The sequence below is a fragment of the Heterodontus francisci genome, chromosome 16 (assembly GCF_036365525.1).
Source record: "Heterodontus francisci isolate sHetFra1 chromosome 16, sHetFra1.hap1, whole genome shotgun sequence".
NCBI classification, from domain to species: Eukaryota; Metazoa; Chordata; class Chondrichthyes; order Heterodontiformes; family Heterodontidae; genus Heterodontus; species Heterodontus francisci.
The window spans coordinates 17,628,772-17,646,695 of NC_090386.1; the positions used below are offsets into that span (position 1 = coordinate 17,628,772).

Genomic DNA, 17,924 nt, shown 5'->3' on the forward strand with positions numbered 1-17,924 from the left:
CACACACTTCCTTCAAGTAAAAGGTGTCGCTATGGGTACCCGCATGGGTCCTAGTTATGCCTGTCTTTTTGTGGGATATGTCGAGCATTCTTTGTTCCAGTCCTACTCAGGCCCCCTCCCCCAACTCTTTTTCCGGTACATTGATGACTGTATCGGTGCCGTTTCCTGCTCCCGCCCCGAACTAGAAAACTTCATCAACTTTGCTTCCAATTTCCACCCTTCTCTCACCTTTACATGGTCCATCTCTGACACTTCCCTTCCCTTCCTCGACTTCTCTGTCTCCATCTCTGGGAATAGGTTGTCTACCAATATCCATTATCAGCCCACCGACTCCCACAGCTACCTCGACTACACTTCTTCACACCCTACCTCCTGTAAGGACTCCATTCCATTCTCCCAGTTTCTCCATCTCCGACGCATCTGCTCTGATGATGCTACCTTCCATGACGGTGCTTCTGATATGACCTCCTTTTTCCTCAACCGAGGATTTCCCCCCACTGTGGTTGACAGGGCCCTCAACCGTGTCCGACCCATTCCCCGCACCTCTACCCTCACCCCTTCCCCTCCCTCCCAAAACCGTGACAGGGTTCCCCTTGTCCTCACTTTTCATCCCACCAGCCTCCATATCCAAAGGATCATCCTCCGCCATTTTCGCCACCTCCAGCGTGATGCCACTACCAGTCGCATCTTCCCCTCCCTTCCCCTGTCAGCATTCCGAAGGGATCGTTCCCTCCGCGACACCCTGGTCCACTCCTCCATTACCCCCACCACCTCGTCCCCGTCCCAGGGCACCTTCCCCTGCAATCGCAGGAGGTGTAATACCTGCCCATTTACCTCCTCTCTCCTCACTATCCCAGGCCCCAAACACTCCTTTCAGGTGAAGCAGCAATTTACTTGTACTTCTTTCAATGTAGTATACTGTATTCGCTGCTCACAGTGTGGTTGGTCTCCTCTACATTGGGGAGACCAAGCGCAGACTGGGTGACCGCTTTGCGGAACATCTCCGCTCAGTCCGCAAGCAGGACCCTGAGCTTCCGGTTGCTTGCCATTTCAACACTCCCCCCTGCTCTCGTGCCCACATCTCTGTCCTGGGATTGCTGCAGTGTTCCAGTGAACATCAACGCAAGCTCGAGGAACAGCATCTCATTTACCGATTAGGCACACTACAGCCTGCCAGACTGAACATTAAGTTCAATAATTTCAGAGCATGACAGCCCCCCATTTTACTTTTATTTTTAGTTAGTTTTTCTTCCTTTTTTTACATTCTTTTTTACACTTTTTACAATCTATTTTTGCATTTATTTCATTTCATCTTAGTTTGTTCAGTTTGCTTACCCACTGTTTTTTTCAGGTTTGCACTTGCTGCTGTTCAATATTCAGTGTATTTACACCTAATCTGTACTAATGCTTTGTCTTTCAACACACCATTAACATATTGTTTGCCTTTGCTCCATGACCTTTTGGTCAGCTATGTGGCCTGGTCCAATCTGCACCTTCTCCTTTGTTATCTCTTGCCCCACCCCCACCACACTTGCTTATAATCTGTGACTTTTCTAATATTTGACAGTTCCGAAGAAGGGTCACTGACCCGAAACGTTAACTCTGCTTCTCTTTCCACAGATGCTGCCAGACCTGCTGAGTGATTCCAGCATTTCTTGTTTTTATTCCAGATTTCCAGCATCCGCAGTATTTTGCTTTTACTTAGAGCAAGCCATTGTCCTGCCAGGGCTTCTCGTTAGACTTTTTGTTTCCAGTCCCGTCTCCTGCTATTTCAGATGTAAATGGCAGTGGCCATCTTGCCTGCTAGATTTTTGAAAGTTACTTGTAGGGTTTTTTCCCATTAAAATTCTAAGGTAAGTTTCCAACTGATGAAATTAATATTTCCCATTGGCATATAGGGTTTTCCTGACGGACCGCAATTCCAGATTTAGTCATAGGAAATGAAGCTGGGCATGTGGATGAAGTAACAGTGGATGATCATTTTGGAGACAGTGGCCATAATCGTTTGATTTGGCATTATTGTGGAAAAGGACAATGATAGAGCAGGATTTAAAGTTCTAAATTGGGGGAAGGCAAATTTTATGAAGCTAGAGGTGATCTAGCAAAAGTGGACTGGATACAGCTACTTGAAGAAAAATCAATGGCAAACCAGTGGGCGGCATTCAAATGCGAGATTCTACAGGCACAGTGTAGACATGTCCCCACAAAGAAAAAGGGTGGTACTACCCAATCTAGAGCCCCCCTGGTGATCGAGAAACATACAGAATAAGATAAAGCAGAAAAAGAAAGCTGATGACAGTTACAAAAATCTTAATACTTTAGAAAGCCTAGTGGAGTATAGAAAGTGCAGGGGTGAAGTGCAAAAGGAAATTAGGAAAGCAAAGAGAGCACATGAAAAAATATTGGCAGGTAAAATCAAGGAAAACCCAAAGATGTTTTATCAGTACATTAAGAGCAAGAGGATAACTAAGGAAAGTGCACGGCCTATCAGAGATGTACTGGGGAACTTATGTGTGGATGCAGAAGATGTGGTCAGGGTTCTGAATGAGTTTTTTTGTCTCTGTTTTCACAAAAGAGAGGGTTGATGCAGACATTGTAATTAAAGAGTGTGAAACATTAGATATGATAAGCATAATGAGAGGGGAAGTACTAGAGGGTCTGACATCTTGAAAGTGGATAAATCGCCAGGGCCGAATGGATTGCATCCCAGGTTGTTAAAGGAAGCCAGGGAGAAAATAGCGGATGCTCTGAGGATCATCTTCAAATCTCACTAGATACAGGCGAGGTATCAGAGGATTGGAGGTCTGCGAACATGGCATCATTGTTTAAAAATGGTGCGAGGGAAAGGCCAAATAATTATAGGCCAGTCAGTCTGACCTCGATGGTGGGTAAATTGTTAGAATCTGAGGGACAGGATAAACTGCCATTTAGAAAGGCACGGATTAATCAGGGATAGTCAGCATGGATTTGTTAGGGGAAGGTCATGTCTTACTAACTTAATTGAGTTTTTTGAGGAAGTAACAAGAAGGATTGATGAGGCTAGTACAGTGGATGTGATCTACATGGACTTTAGTAAGACATTTGACAAGGTCCCGCAAGGCAGACTGGTCAGTAAAATGAAAGCCCAAGAGATACAGGGGAATGTGGCAGATTGGATCCAGAAGTGGCTCAGTGACAGGAAACAAAGGGAAGTAGTCGACACATGTTTTTGTGAATGGAAATTCATTTCCAGTGGTTTCCACGGGGAATGACCTGGAATTCACTTCCTCTGAGGGGGTGGAATCCCTGATTTCAAAAGGAAATTGGATGGGCACACAAGATAAATAAAATTGCAGAGCTACTGGGATAAAATGGAGAAATAGGACTGACTGAATTGCTCTAGAGGGAGGCAGCATGGACTCAATGGGCCGAAAGGCCTCCCTCTGTCTTGTGACTGTGAATCTGCTACATTTACTGTGGAATGAGGGACTGGCAGCGGGTTAATGATCCTGTGGGTGTCGGTGACCGGGGAGGAACCAGCACCCTTGCCCCTCCATACCTCAGCACGGCAACCAGGGTCTGCAGAGAGGAGGATCAGGCCGTGTGAGAGCCGTGTGGTGCGGCAGCTGACCAGGTGACTCCGCAGGGAACCAAACCCGCCCGGACCCCGATCCCCGGGACACCAACCCGCCCGGACCCCGATCCCCGGGACACCAACCCGCCCGGACCCCGATCCCCGGGACACCAACCCGCCCGGACCCCGATCCCCGGGACACCAACCCGCCCGGACCCCGATCCCCGGGACACCAACCCGCCCGGACCCCGATCCCCGGGACACCAACCCGCCCGGACCCCGATCCCCGGGACACCAACCCGCCCGGACCCCGATCCCCGGGACACCAACCCGCCCGGACCCCGATCCCCGGGACACCAACCCGCCCGGACCCCGATCCTCGGGACACCATCCCCCCTGACCCGGATCCAGTGCTGACCCAGTTCCGCACCATGGCCTCTCGCCGGGTCGCCCTCCTGCTCCTCCATCTCTCTGTCTTCCTCTGGTATCTTTTCGCCGTTTGGCAGAACCTGCTCCTGACCTCGGGCGGGCGGCATCTCGGGACGTCGACATACGGAGGCCGCTGGAAATACCTGACCTTCATCAACATGGTAAAGGTCCAGGGTCCGGTATTGGAGAGACTGGGTGGCCTGGGGTGGGGGAATCCATCAGAGACTGTGTGTGTGGGGGGGGGGGGGGAGAGCGATCCTCAGCTGTGGGCTCAGGGCGAGCTGGCTTTGTCTTGGTTTGACATTTACACAGGTGCTTCCTGTAGGACAGTGATCAGGAGCTCTTTCCCACAGAGCAGCCAGTTTAGTGCAGACTGGAGACTAACCAGGGATTTCATTGACAATAATGTTCCTCCCTGTGACTTGACCACAATGGATAAAGTATTATTTGCAGATGGTTTTTTTGATGGCCTGTTGAAACCACAGGTGCTCGAAAAGTCAGGGACTGGAGGAAGGAAAGAGCAGGTTGTGAAGAGCAGGAGAGTTCTGCCTGGTGTCCTGGCCTATTTGTCCCTCAATCAACACCACAAAAAATAGATTATCTGGTGATTATTATTGTTACATGTGGGGGCTTGCAGTGTTTCCGATATTTAAGAGTGCTTCATTGGCTGTAAGGTGCTTTGGGGTGTCCTGAAGCCATCAAGGGCACTATATAAATGCAACTCCTCCTTTTCTTCAGTGATCAGTTTAAGCAGCAAAGTTTGTGAACCTGCATGTAGCATGTGAGTGAATCTCTAATGAATCATCTGCAACAGGCTGGGTCTGTGAGCTGTGAATGAGAGCCGACAATCTGGGGTGTCCCGGGCTCCCATTCACCCCTCCTCTCCAATCTGTCTGTCTCACTGTATCAAGTTTAGTCCCTCCCACGCCTCCACCCTCACATTCTCCCCCAGATCCTGCAAGTCTACTCCCTCCCTGCCTTGCTCTTCCTCTCTCTAAGCACCCTGCATTTCTGCTCAGTTAGGTTAATATTGGTTGGATCACATGTACAGTGCAGAATGATGGTGAGGATGATCTATCTTATGCTGTCTCTCTAGATCCTGCAAACCAGCTTTTTTGGAGTTTGTGTCCTCACAGATCTCATGTGGCTCCTCCCTCAGCCTGGCAAAAGTGTGCAGCGACTCAGCCGGAAGATCAATGCTTTACAGGACTGGCTCTTCTCGGCTCTCGCCTTCCCCATTGGCTTTGTAAGTATTCACCATCAATACGATTCCACATGGGTTGAATCCAGCCCCCGGGGTCAGGGTCAGTGAGTTCACCCTCTTCTTTCTTTTTCAGTTTGTCGTGGTGAGTTTCTGGCTTATTTATGCTTATGACCGAGAGCTTGTTTACCCAAAGATTCTTGACCAAGTTATCCCGATGTGGTTGAATCATGCCATGGTGAGTACTGAGAGTCTAGAACCCTCACTGACGCTATTGTGGATCACATACACTCCCCTACTTCTGGTTTCTTGCATTCTGGCTGTAATTGGGGAGAGTGTTGCAAGTACCTGGTCTCTGAGCTGCTTGCGCTCTCAGGCTCCACCGCCCCCCCCACCCCCGCCCCGCCAACATGCCTTGCCGGGGCCCCGTGCGCTGTGCCAGGCCTACGCGCTGAGCCTGCCTACACGCCCCGCCCAGCTGCGCCAGCCTGTACCCCCACCATGCTGCGCCCAGGTCCCCTTCACTGTGCCTTGCCTGCCCTTACCTCACTGCGCCCCACCTGGTTCCTCCCCACCGTGCCCCCGTGCCACTCCCAGCAGCCCCCTAGCGCTGCGCCTCCTCCCTGACCTCCTGCATGGACCTTGACACTGGGATCCTGCTCTTCTTTGCAGCACTCACTGGTCCTGGTGCTGCTGATGCTGGAGCTGATCCTGGTGCCACATCACTCCCCCAGTCACAAGGGAGGAATGGTTCTGCTCGTCATCTTCTGCAGTTCCTATTTACTCTGGTGAGTTGCCTTTGGTTTTACTTGTTATGTGTAGAGAAGGTACAACTGACAGCCGCTAACTAGAAACTGGTGCCAGTAGGAAGAGGTCAGGCTCCACACTGTCAGTGTTGATCCAGTCAATGGTCGTGGGCGCCATGAGGTGAGAAGGACAGAGGTGGGCAGGGGCAGGAGTGCAATTGGTCACAGTGTCTCAGATGTGGGGAGTGGATGCAGGGGTTTGACTGAGGAAGTGCCTGTTCTCTCTCTCTCTCTCCGCCTATCTCCCCTCCCCCACCCCAAAATTATGCACACTTGCTCCTCCTGTTTGTAGAAGCAGGTCGAGTACATTTCCTTGTGCAACTAACATGAAGGGTTCTAAGCAGTGAGTGTATAAAGTGCAATGATATTGTTGACATGAGTCTTGCCAATTTTTTCCTTTTCTTTTCAGGGTACTGTGGATTCACCACATCTCAGCAATCTGGGTGTACCCCATTCTGGAGGTACTCAGCCCCATTGCTATGGGGATCTTTCTTACAGCAGCTGTTCTTGTCACCATCTCTCTGTACGTTGTGGGTGAGAAACTTCATCACTGGAGATGGGGTAAGTCAGATTGACCTGAACAGGACATTATAATGACTCAAACCCAGGACAAACTCCGTCTCCACAGACTGACCCGTGCTATCTCAAACCCAGGACAAACTTGGTTCACACGGACTGACAGGTGCAATCTCAATTCCAGGATAAGCTCCGTATACACAGACTGACCCGTGCTATCTCAAACCCAGGACAAACTCCATATACGCAGACTGACCCGTGCTATCTCAAACCCAGGACAAACTCTGTTCATAGACTGACCCGTGTTATCTCAAACCCAGGACAAACTCCATTCACAGACTGACCTGTGCTATCTCAAACCCAGGACAAACTCTGTTCACAGACTGACCCGTGTTATCTCAAACCCAGGAAAAACTCCATTCACAGACTGACCCGTGTTATCTCAAACCCAGGACAAACTTGGTTCACACGGACTGACAGGTGCAATCTCAATTCCAGGATAAGCTCCGTATACACAGACTGACCCGTGCTATCTCAAACCCAGGACAAGCTCCGTATACACAGACTGACCCGTGCTATCCCAAATCCAGGACAAACTTGGTTCACAGACTGACCCGTGCTATCCCAAATCCAGGACAAACTCCGTTCACAGACTGACCCGTGCTATCTCAAACCCAGGACAAACTCCATTCACAGACTGACCTGTGCTATCTCAAACCCAGGACAAACTCTGTTCATAGACTGACCCGTGTTATCTCAAACCCAGGACAAACTCCATTTACAGACTGACCCGTGTTATCTCAAACCCAGGACAAACTCTGTTCACAGACTGACCCGTGTTATCTCAAACCCAGGAAAAACTCCATTCACAGACTGACCCGTGTTATCTCAAACCCAGGACAAACTCTGTTCACAGACTGACCCGTGTTATCCCAAACCCAGGACAAACTCCATTCACAGACTGACCCGTGCTATCTCAAACCCAGGACAAACTCCATTCACAGACTGACCCGTGCTATCTCAAACCCAGGACAAACTCCATTCACAGACTGACCTGTGCTATCCCAAACCCAGGTCAAACTCCATTCACAGACTGACCTGTGCTATCCCAAACCCAGGTCAAACTCCATTCACAGACTGACCTGTGTTATCCCAAACCCAGGACAAACTCCATTCACAGACTGACCCGTGCTATCCCAAACCCAGGACAAACTATGTTCACAGACTGACCCGTGCTATCTCAAACCCAGGCCAAACTCCATTCACAGACTGACCCGTGCTATCTCAAACCCAGGCCAAACTCCATTCACAGACTGACCCGTGCTATCTCAAACCCAGGACAAACTCTGTTCACAGACTGACCCGTGTTATCTCAAACCCAGGACAAACTCCATTCACAGACTGACCCGTGTTATCTCAAACCCAGGACAAACTCTGTTCACAGACTGACCTGTGTTATCTCAAACCCAGGACAAACTCCATTCACAGACTGACCCGTGTTATCCCAAACCCAGGACAAACTCTGTTCACAGACTGACCCGTGCTATCTCAAACCCAGGCCAAACTCCATTCACAGACTGACCCGTGCTATCTCAAACCCAGGACAAACTCTGTTCACAGACTGACCCGTGTTATCTCAAACCCAGGACAAACTCTGTTCACAGACTGACCTGTGTTATCTCAAACCCAGGACAAACTCCATTCACAGACTGACCCGTGTTATCCCAAACCCAGGACAAACTCTGTTCACAGACTGACCCGTGCTATCTCAAACCCAGGCCAAACTCCATTCACAGACTGACCCGTGCTATCTCAAACCCAGGACAAACTCTGTTCACAGACTGACCTGTGTTATCTCAAACCCAGGACAAACTCCATTCTCAGACTGACCCGTGCTATTTCAAACCCTGGACAAACTCTGCTCATAGACTGACCCGTGTTATCTCAAACCCAGGACAAACTCCATTCTCAGACTGACCCGTGCTATTTCAAACCCTGGACAAACTCTGCTCATAGACTGACCCGTGTTATCCCAAACCCAGGACAAACTCTGTTCACAGACTGACCTGTGTTATCTCAAACCCAGGACAAACTCCATTCTCAGACTGACCCGTGCTATTTCAAACCCTGGACAAACTCTGTTCACAGACTGACCTGTGTTATCTCAAACCCAGGACAAACTCCATTCACAGACTGACCCGTGTTATCTCAGACCCAGGAAAAACTCCATTCACAGACTGACCCGTGTTATCTCAAACCCAGGACAAACTCCATTCACAGACTGACCCGTGCTATCTCAAACCCAGGCCAAATTCTGTTCACAGACTGACCCGTGCTATCTCAAACCCAGGACAAAATCTGTTTGCAGACTGACCCGTGTTATCTCAAACCCAGGGCAAACTCCATTCATAGACTGACCCGTGCTATCCCAAACCCAGGACAAACTCCATTCACAGACTGACCCGTGTTATCTCAAACCCAGGACAAACTCCATTCATAGACTGACCCGTGCTATCTCAAACCCAGGACAAATCCATTCACAGACTGACCCGTGCTATCTCAAACCCAGGACAAACTCTGTTCATAGACTGACCTGTGTTATCTCAAACCCAGGACAAACTCCATTCACAGACTGACCTGTGTTATCTCAAACCCAGGACAAATCCATTCACAGACTGACCCGTGCTATCTCAAACCCAGGACAAACTCTGTTCATAGACTGACCCGTGTTATCTCAAACCCAGGACAAACTCCATTCACAGACTGACCCGTGTTATCTCAAACCCAGGACAAACTCCATTCACAGACTGACCTGTGCTATCTCAAACCCAGGACAAACTCTGTTCACAGACTGACCCGTGTTATCTCAAACCCAGGAAAAACTCCATTCACAGACTGACCCGTGTTATCTCAAACCCAGGACAAACTTGGTTCACACGGACTGACAGGTGCAATCTCAATTCCAGGATAAGCTCCGTATACACAGACTGACCCGTGCTATCTCAAACCCAGGACAAACTCCATATACGCAGACTGACCCGTGCTATCTCAAACCCAGGACAAGCTCCGTATACACAGACTGACCCGTGCTATCCCAAATCCAGGACAAACTTGGTTCACAGACTGACCCGTGCTATCCCAAATCCAGGACAAACTCCGTTCACAGACTGACCCGTGCTATCTCAAACCCAGGACAAACTCCATTCACAGACTGACCTGTGCTATCTCAAACCCAGGACAAACTCTGTTCATAGACTGACCCGTGTTATCTCAAACCCAGGACAAACTCCATTTACAGACTGACCCGTGTTATCTCAAACCCAGGACAAACTCTGTTCACAGACTGACCCGTGTTATCTCAAACCCAGGAAAAACTCCATTCACAGACTGACCCGTGTTATCTCAAACCCAGGACAAACTCTGTTCACAGACTGACCCGTGTTATCCCAAACCCAGGACAAACTCCATTCACAGACTGACCCGTGCTATCTCAAACCCAGGACAAACTCCATTCACAGACTGACCCGTGCTATCTCAAACCCAGGACAAACTCCATTCACAGACTGACCTGTGCTATCCCAAACCCAGGTCAAACTCCATTCACAGACTGACCTGTGCTATCCCAAACCCAGGTCAAACTCCATTCACAGACTGACCTGTGTTATCCCAAACCCAGGACAAACTCCATTCACAGACTGACCCGTGCTATCCCAAACCCAGGACAAACTATGTTCACAGACTGACCCGTGCTATCTCAAACCCAGGCCAAACTCCATTCACAGACTGACCCGTGCTATCTCAAACCCAGGCCAAACTCCATTCACAGACTGACCCGTGCTATCTCAAACCCAGGACAAACTCTGTTCACAGACTGACCCGTGTTATCTCAAACCCAGGACAAACTCCATTCACAGACTGACCCGTGTTATCTCAAACCCAGGACAAACTCTGTTCACAGACTGACCTGTGTTATCTCAAACCCAGGACAAACTCCATTCACAGACTGACCCGTGTTATCCCAAACCCAGGACAAACTCTGTTCACAGACTGACCCGTGCTATCTCAAACCCAGGCCAAACTCCATTCACAGACTGACCCGTGCTATCTCAAACCCAGGACAAACTCTGTTCACAGACTGACCCGTGTTATCTCAAACCCAGGACAAACTCTGTTCACAGACTGACCTGTGTTATCTCAAACCCAGGACAAACTCCATTCACAGACTGACCCGTGTTATCCCAAACCCAGGACAAACTCTGTTCACAGACTGACCCGTGCTATCTCAAACCCAGGCCAAACTCCATTCACAGACTGACCCGTGCTATCTCAAACCCAGGCCAAACTCCATTCACAGACTGACCCGTGCTATCTCAAACCCAGGACAAACTCTGTTCACAGACTGACCCGTGTTATCTCAAACCCAGGACAAACTCTGTTCACAGACTGACCTGTGTTATCTCAAACCCAGGACAAACTCCATTCACAGACTGACCCGTGTTATCCCAAACCCAGGACAAACTCTGTTCACAGACTGACCCGTGCTATCTCAAACCCAGGCCAAACTCCATTCACAGACTGACCCGTGCTATCTCAAACCCAGGACAAACTCTGTTCACAGACTGACCTGTGTTATCTCAAACCCAGGACAAACTCCATTCTCAGACTGACCCGTGCTATTTCAAACCCTGGACAAACTCTGCTCATAGACTGACCCGTGTTATCTCAAACCCAGGACAAACTCCATTCTCAGACTGACCCGTGCTATTTCAAACCCTGGACAAACTCTGCTCATAGACTGACCCGTGTTATCCCAAACCCAGGACAAACTCTGTTCACAGACTGACCTGTGTTATCTCAAACCCAGGACAAACTCCATTCTCAGACTGACCCGTGCTATTTCAAACCCTGGACAAACTCTGTTCACAGACTGACCTGTGTTATCTCAAACCCAGGACAAACTCCATTCACAGACTGACCCGTGTTATCTCAGACCCAGGAAAAACTCCATTCACAGACTGACCCGTGTTATCTCAAACCCAGGACAAACTCCATTCACAGACTGACCCGTGCTATCTCAAACCCAGGCCAAATTCTGTTCACAGACTGACCCGTGCTATCTCAAACCCAGGACAAAATCTGTTTGCAGACTGACCCGTGTTATCTCAAACCCAGGGCAAACTCCATTCATAGACTGACCCGTGCTATCCCAAACCCAGGACAAACTCCATTCACAGACTGACCCGTGTTATCTCAAACCCAGGACAAACTCCATTCATAGACTGACCCGTGCTATCTCAAACCCAGGACAAATCCATTCACAGACTGACCCGTGCTATCTCAAACCCAGGACAAACTCTGTTCATAGACTGACCTGTGTTATCTCAAACCCAGGACAAACTCCATTCACAGACTGACCTGTGTTATCTCAAACCCAGGACAAATCCATTCACAGACTGACCCGTGCTATCTCAAACCCAGGACAAACTCTGTTCATAGACTGACCCGTGTTATCTCAAACCCAGGACAAACTCCATTCACAGACTGACCCGTGTTATCTCAAACCCAGGACAAACTCCATTCACAGACTGACCTGTGCTATCTCAAACCCAGGACAAACTCTGTTCACAGACTGACCCGTGTTATCTCAAACCCAGGAAAAACTCCATTCACAGACTGACCCGTGTTATCTCAAACCCAGGACAAACTTGGTTCACACGGACTGACAGGTGCAATCTCAATTCCAGGATAAGCTCCGTATACACAGACTGACCCGTGCTATCTCAAACCCAGGACAAACTCCATATACGCAGACTGACCCGTGCTATCTCAAACCCAGGACAAGCTCCGTATACACAGACTGACCCGTGCTATCCCAAATCCAGGACAAACTTGGTTCACAGACTGACCCGTGCTATCCCAAATCCAGGACAAACTCCGTTCACAGACTGACCCGTGCTATCTCAAACCCAGGACAAACTCCATTCACAGACTGACCTGTGCTATCTCAAACCCAGGACAAACTCTGTTCATAGACTGACCCGTGTTATCTCAAACCCAGGACAAACTCCATTTACAGACTGACCCGTGTTATCTCAAACCCAGGACAAACTCTGTTCACAGACTGACCCGTGTTATCTCAAACCCAGGAAAAACTCCATTCACAGACTGACCCGTGTTATCTCAAACCCAGGACAAACTCTGTTCACAGACTGACCCGTGTTATCCCAAACCCAGGACAAACTCCATTCACAGACTGACCCGTGCTATCTCAAACCCAGGACAAACTCCATTCACAGACTGACCCGTGCTATCTCAAACCCAGGACAAACTCCATTCACAGACTGACCTGTGCTATCCCAAACCCAGGTCAAACTCCATTCACAGACTGACCTGTGCTATCCCAAACCCAGGTCAAACTCCATTCACAGACTGACCTGTGTTATCCCAAACCCAGGACAAACTCCATTCACAGACTGACCCGTGCTATCCCAAACCCAGGACAAACTATGTTCACAGACTGACCCGTGCTATCTCAAACCCAGGCCAAACTCCATTCACAGACTGACCCGTGCTATCTCAAACCCAGGCCAAACTCCATTCACAGACTGACCCGTGCTATCTCAAACCCAGGACAAACTCTGTTCACAGACTGACCCGTGTTATCTCAAACCCAGGACAAACTCCATTCACAGACTGACCCGTGTTATCTCAAACCCAGGACAAACTCTGTTCACAGACTGACCTGTGTTATCTCAAACCCAGGACAAACTCCATTCACAGACTGACCCGTGTTATCCCAAACCCAGGACAAACTCTGTTCACAGACTGACCCGTGCTATCTCAAACCCAGGCCAAACTCCATTCACAGACTGACCCGTGCTATCTCAAACCCAGGACAAACTCTGTTCACAGACTGACCCGTGTTATCTCAAACCCAGGACAAACTCTGTTCACAGACTGACCTGTGTTATCTCAAACCCAGGACAAACTCCATTCACAGACTGACCCGTGTTATCCCAAACCCAGGACAAACTCTGTTCACAGACTGACCCGTGCTATCTCAAACCCAGGCCAAACTCCATTCACAGACTGACCCGTGCTATCTCAAACCCAGGACAAACTCTGTTCACAGACTGACCTGTGTTATCTCAAACCCAGGACAAACTCCATTCTCAGACTGACCCGTGCTATTTCAAACCCTGGACAAACTCTGCTCATAGACTGACCCGTGTTATCTCAAACCCAGGACAAACTCCATTCTCAGACTGACCCGTGCTATTTCAAACCCTGGACAAACTCTGCTCATAGACTGACCCGTGTTATCCCAAACCCAGGACAAACTCTGTTCACAGACTGACCTGTGTTATCTCAAACCCAGGACAAACTCCATTCTCAGACTGACCCGTGCTATTTCAAACCCTGGACAAACTCTGTTCACAGACTGACCTGTGTTATCTCAAACCCAGGACAAACTCCATTCACAGACTGACCCGTGTTATCTCAGACCCAGGAAAAACTCCATTCACAGACTGACCCGTGTTATCTCAAACCCAGGACAAACTCCATTCACAGACTGACCCGTGCTATCTCAAACCCAGGCCAAATTCTGTTCACAGACTGACCCGTGCTATCTCAAACCCAGGACAAAATCTGTTTGCAGACTGACCCGTGTTATCTCAAACCCAGGGCAAACTCCATTCATAGACTGACCCGTGCTATCCCAAACCCAGGACAAACTCCATTCACAGACTGACCCGTGTTATCTCAAACCCAGGACAAACTCCATTCATAGACTGACCCGTGCTATCTCAAACCCAGGACAAATCCATTCACAGACTGACCCGTGCTATCTCAAACCCAGGACAAACTCTGTTCATAGACTGACCCGTGCTATCTCAAACCCAGGACAAACTCTGTTCATAGACTGACCCGTGTTATCTCAAACCCAGGACAAACTCCATTCTCAGACTGACCCGTGCTATCTCAAACCCAGGCCAAACTCCATTCACAGACTGACCCGTGCTATCTCAAACCCAGGACAAACTCTGTTCACAGACTGACCCGTGTTATCTCAAACCCAGGACAAACTCCATTCACAGACTGACCCGTGTTATCTCAAACCCAGGACAAACTCTGTTCACAGACTGACCTGTGTTATCTCAAACCCAGGACAAACTCCATTCACAGACTGACCCGTGTTATCCCAAACCCAGGACAAACTCTGTTCACAGACTGACCCGTGCTATCTCAAACCCAGGCCAAACTCCATTCACAGACTGACCCGTGCTATCTCAAACCCAGGACAAACTCTGTTCACAGACTGACCCGTGTTATCTCAAACCCAGGACAAACTCTGTTCACAGACTGACCTGTGTTATCTCAAACCCAGGACAAACTCCATTCACAGACTGACCCGTGTTATCCCAAACCCAGGACAAACTCTGTTCACAGACTGACCCGTGCTATCTCAAACCCAGGCCAAACTCCATTCACAGACTGACCCGTGCTATCTCAAACCCAGGACAAACTCTGTTCACAGACTGACCTGTGTTATCTCAAACCCAGGACAAACTCCATTCTCAGACTGACCCGTGCTATTTCAAACCCTGGACAAACTCTGCTCATAGACTGACCCGTGTTATCTCAAACCCAGGACAAACTCCATTCTCAGACTGACCCGTGCTATTTCAAACCCTGGACAAACTCTGCTCATAGACTGACCCGTGTTATCCCAAACCCAGGACAAACTCTGTTCACAGACTGACCTGTGTTATCTCAAACCCAGGACAAACTCCATTCTCAGACTGACCCGTGCTATTTCAAACCCTGGACAAACTCTGTTCACAGACTGACCTGTGTTATCTCAAACCCAGGACAAACTCCATTCACAGACTGACCCGTGTTATCTCAGACCCAGGAAAAACTCCATTCACAGACTGACCCGTGTTATCTCAAACCCAGGACAAACTCCATTCACAGACTGACCCGTGCTATCTCAAACCCAGGCCAAATTCTGTTCACAGACTGACCCGTGCTATCTCAAACCCAGGACAAAATCTGTTTGCAGACTGACCCGTGTTATCTCAAACCCAGGGCAAACTCCATTCATAGACTGACCCGTGCTATCCCAAACCCAGGACAAACTCCATTCACAGACTGACCCGTGTTATCTCAAACCCAGGACAAACTCCATTCATAGACTGACCCGTGCTATCTCAAACCCAGGACAAATCCATTCACAGACTGACCCGTGCTATCTCAAACCCAGGACAAACTCTGTTCATAGACTGACCTGTGTTATCTCAAACCCAGGACAAACTCCATTCACAGACTGACCTGTGTTATCTCAAACCCAGGACAAATCCATTCACAGACTGACCCGTGCTATCTCAAACCCAGGACAAACTCTGTTCATAGACTGACCCGTGTTATCTCAAACCCAGGACAAACTCCATTCACAGACTGACCCGTGTTATCTCAAACCCAGGACAAACTCCATTCACAGACTGACCTGTGCTATCTCAAACCCAGGACAAACTCTGTTCACAGACTGACCCGTGTTATCTCAAACCCAGGAAAAACTCCATTCACAGACTGACCCGTGTTATCTCAAACCCAGGACAAACTTGGTTCACACGGACTGACAGGTGCAATCTCAATTCCAGGATAAGCTCCGTATACACAGACTGACCCGTGCTATCTCAAACCCAGGACAAACTCCATATACGCAGACTGACCCGTGCTATCTCAAACCCAGGACAAGCTCCGTATACACAGACTGACCCGTGCTATCCCAAATCCAGGACAAACTTGGTTCACAGACTGACCCGTGCTATCCCAAATCCAGGACAAACTCCGTTCACAGACTGACCCGTGCTATCTCAAACCCAGGACAAACTCCATTCACAGACTGACCTGTGCTATCTCAAACCCAGGACAAACTCTGTTCATAGACTGACCCGTGTTATCTCAAACCCAGGACAAACTCCATTTACAGACTGACCCGTGTTATCTCAAACCCAGGACAAACTCTGTTCACAGACTGACCCGTGTTATCTCAAACCCAGGAAAAACTCCATTCACAGACTGACCCGTGTTATCTCAAACCCAGGACAAACTCTGTTCACAGACTGACCCGTGTTATCCCAAACCCAGGACAAACTCCATTCACAGACTGACCCGTGCTATCTCAAACCCAGGACAAACTCCATTCACAGACTGACCCGTGCTATCTCAAACCCAGGACAAACTCCATTCACAGACTGACCTGTGCTATCCCAAACCCAGGTCAAACTCCATTCACAGACTGACCTGTGCTATCCCAAACCCAGGTCAAACTCCATTCACAGACTGACCTGTGTTATCCCAAACCCAGGACAAACTCCATTCACAGACTGACCCGTGCTATCCCAAACCCAGGACAAACTATGTTCACAGACTGACCCGTGCTATCTCAAACCCAGGCCAAACTCCATTCACAGACTGACCCGTGCTATCTCAAACCCAGGCCAAACTCCATTCACAGACTGACCCGTGCTATCTCAAACCCAGGACAAACTCTGTTCACAGACTGACCCGTGTTATCTCAAACCCAGGACAAACTCCATTCACAGACTGACCCGTGTTATCTCAAACCCAGGACAAACTCTGTTCACAGACTGACCTGTGTTATCTCAAACCCAGGACAAACTCCATTCACAGACTGACCCGTGTTATCCCAAACCCAGGACAAACTCTGTTCACAGACTGACCCGTGCTATCTCAAACCCAGGCCAAACTCCATTCACAGACTGACCCGTGCTATCTCAAACCCAGGACAAACTCTGTTCACAGACTGACCCGTGTTATCTCAAACCCAGGACAAACTCTGTTCACAGACTGACCTGTGTTATCTCAAACCCAGGACAAACTCCATTCACAGACTGACCCGTGTTATCCCAAACCCAGGACAAACTCTGTTCACAGACTGACCCGTGCTATCTCAAACCCAGGCCAAACTCCATTCACAGACTGACCCGTGCTATCTCAAACCCAGGACAAACTCTGTTCACAGACTGACCTGTGTTATCTCAAACCCAGGACAAACTCCATTCTCAGACTGACCCGTGCTATTTCAAACCCTGGACAAACTCTGCTCATAGACTGACCCGTGTTATCTCAAACCCAGGACAAACTCCATTCTCAGACTGACCCGTGCTATTTCAAACCCTGGACAAACTCTGCTCATAGACTGACCCGTGTTATCCCAAACCCAGGACAAACTCTGTTCACAGACTGACCTGTGTTATCTCAAACCCAGGACAAACTCCATTCTCAGACTGACCCGTGCTATTTCAAACCCTGGACAAACTCTGTTCACAGACTGACCTGTGTTATCTCAAACCCAGGACAAACTCCATTCACAGACTGACCCGTGTTA

General features: G+C 49.1%; 1 protein-coding gene across 2 annotated transcripts in view; it reads left to right on the forward strand.

Annotated features, from left to right (window-relative positions):
- Positions 1 to 3,517: 3,517 nt before the first annotated feature.
- LOC137377994 (androgen-induced gene 1 protein-like) overlaps positions 3,518 to 17,924 on the forward strand; it is a 41,183-nt gene continuing 26,776 nt past the window's right edge. The window contains exons 1-5 of one of the 2 annotated variants that reach the window (XM_068048018.1): positions 3,518 to 4,143; positions 5,079 to 5,228; positions 5,320 to 5,421; positions 5,856 to 5,971; positions 6,399 to 6,550. In XM_068048018.1, coding sequence (XP_067904119.1) covers positions 3,985 to 4,143; positions 5,079 to 5,228; positions 5,320 to 5,421; positions 5,856 to 5,971; positions 6,399 to 6,550 — 679 coding nt within the window. In that variant the 5' untranslated portion in view covers positions 3,518 to 3,984. The remainder of the gene's footprint in view (positions 4,144 to 5,078; positions 5,229 to 5,319; positions 5,422 to 5,855; positions 5,972 to 6,398; positions 6,551 to 17,924) is intronic. The other variant, XM_068048019.1, reaches the window with a different exon arrangement.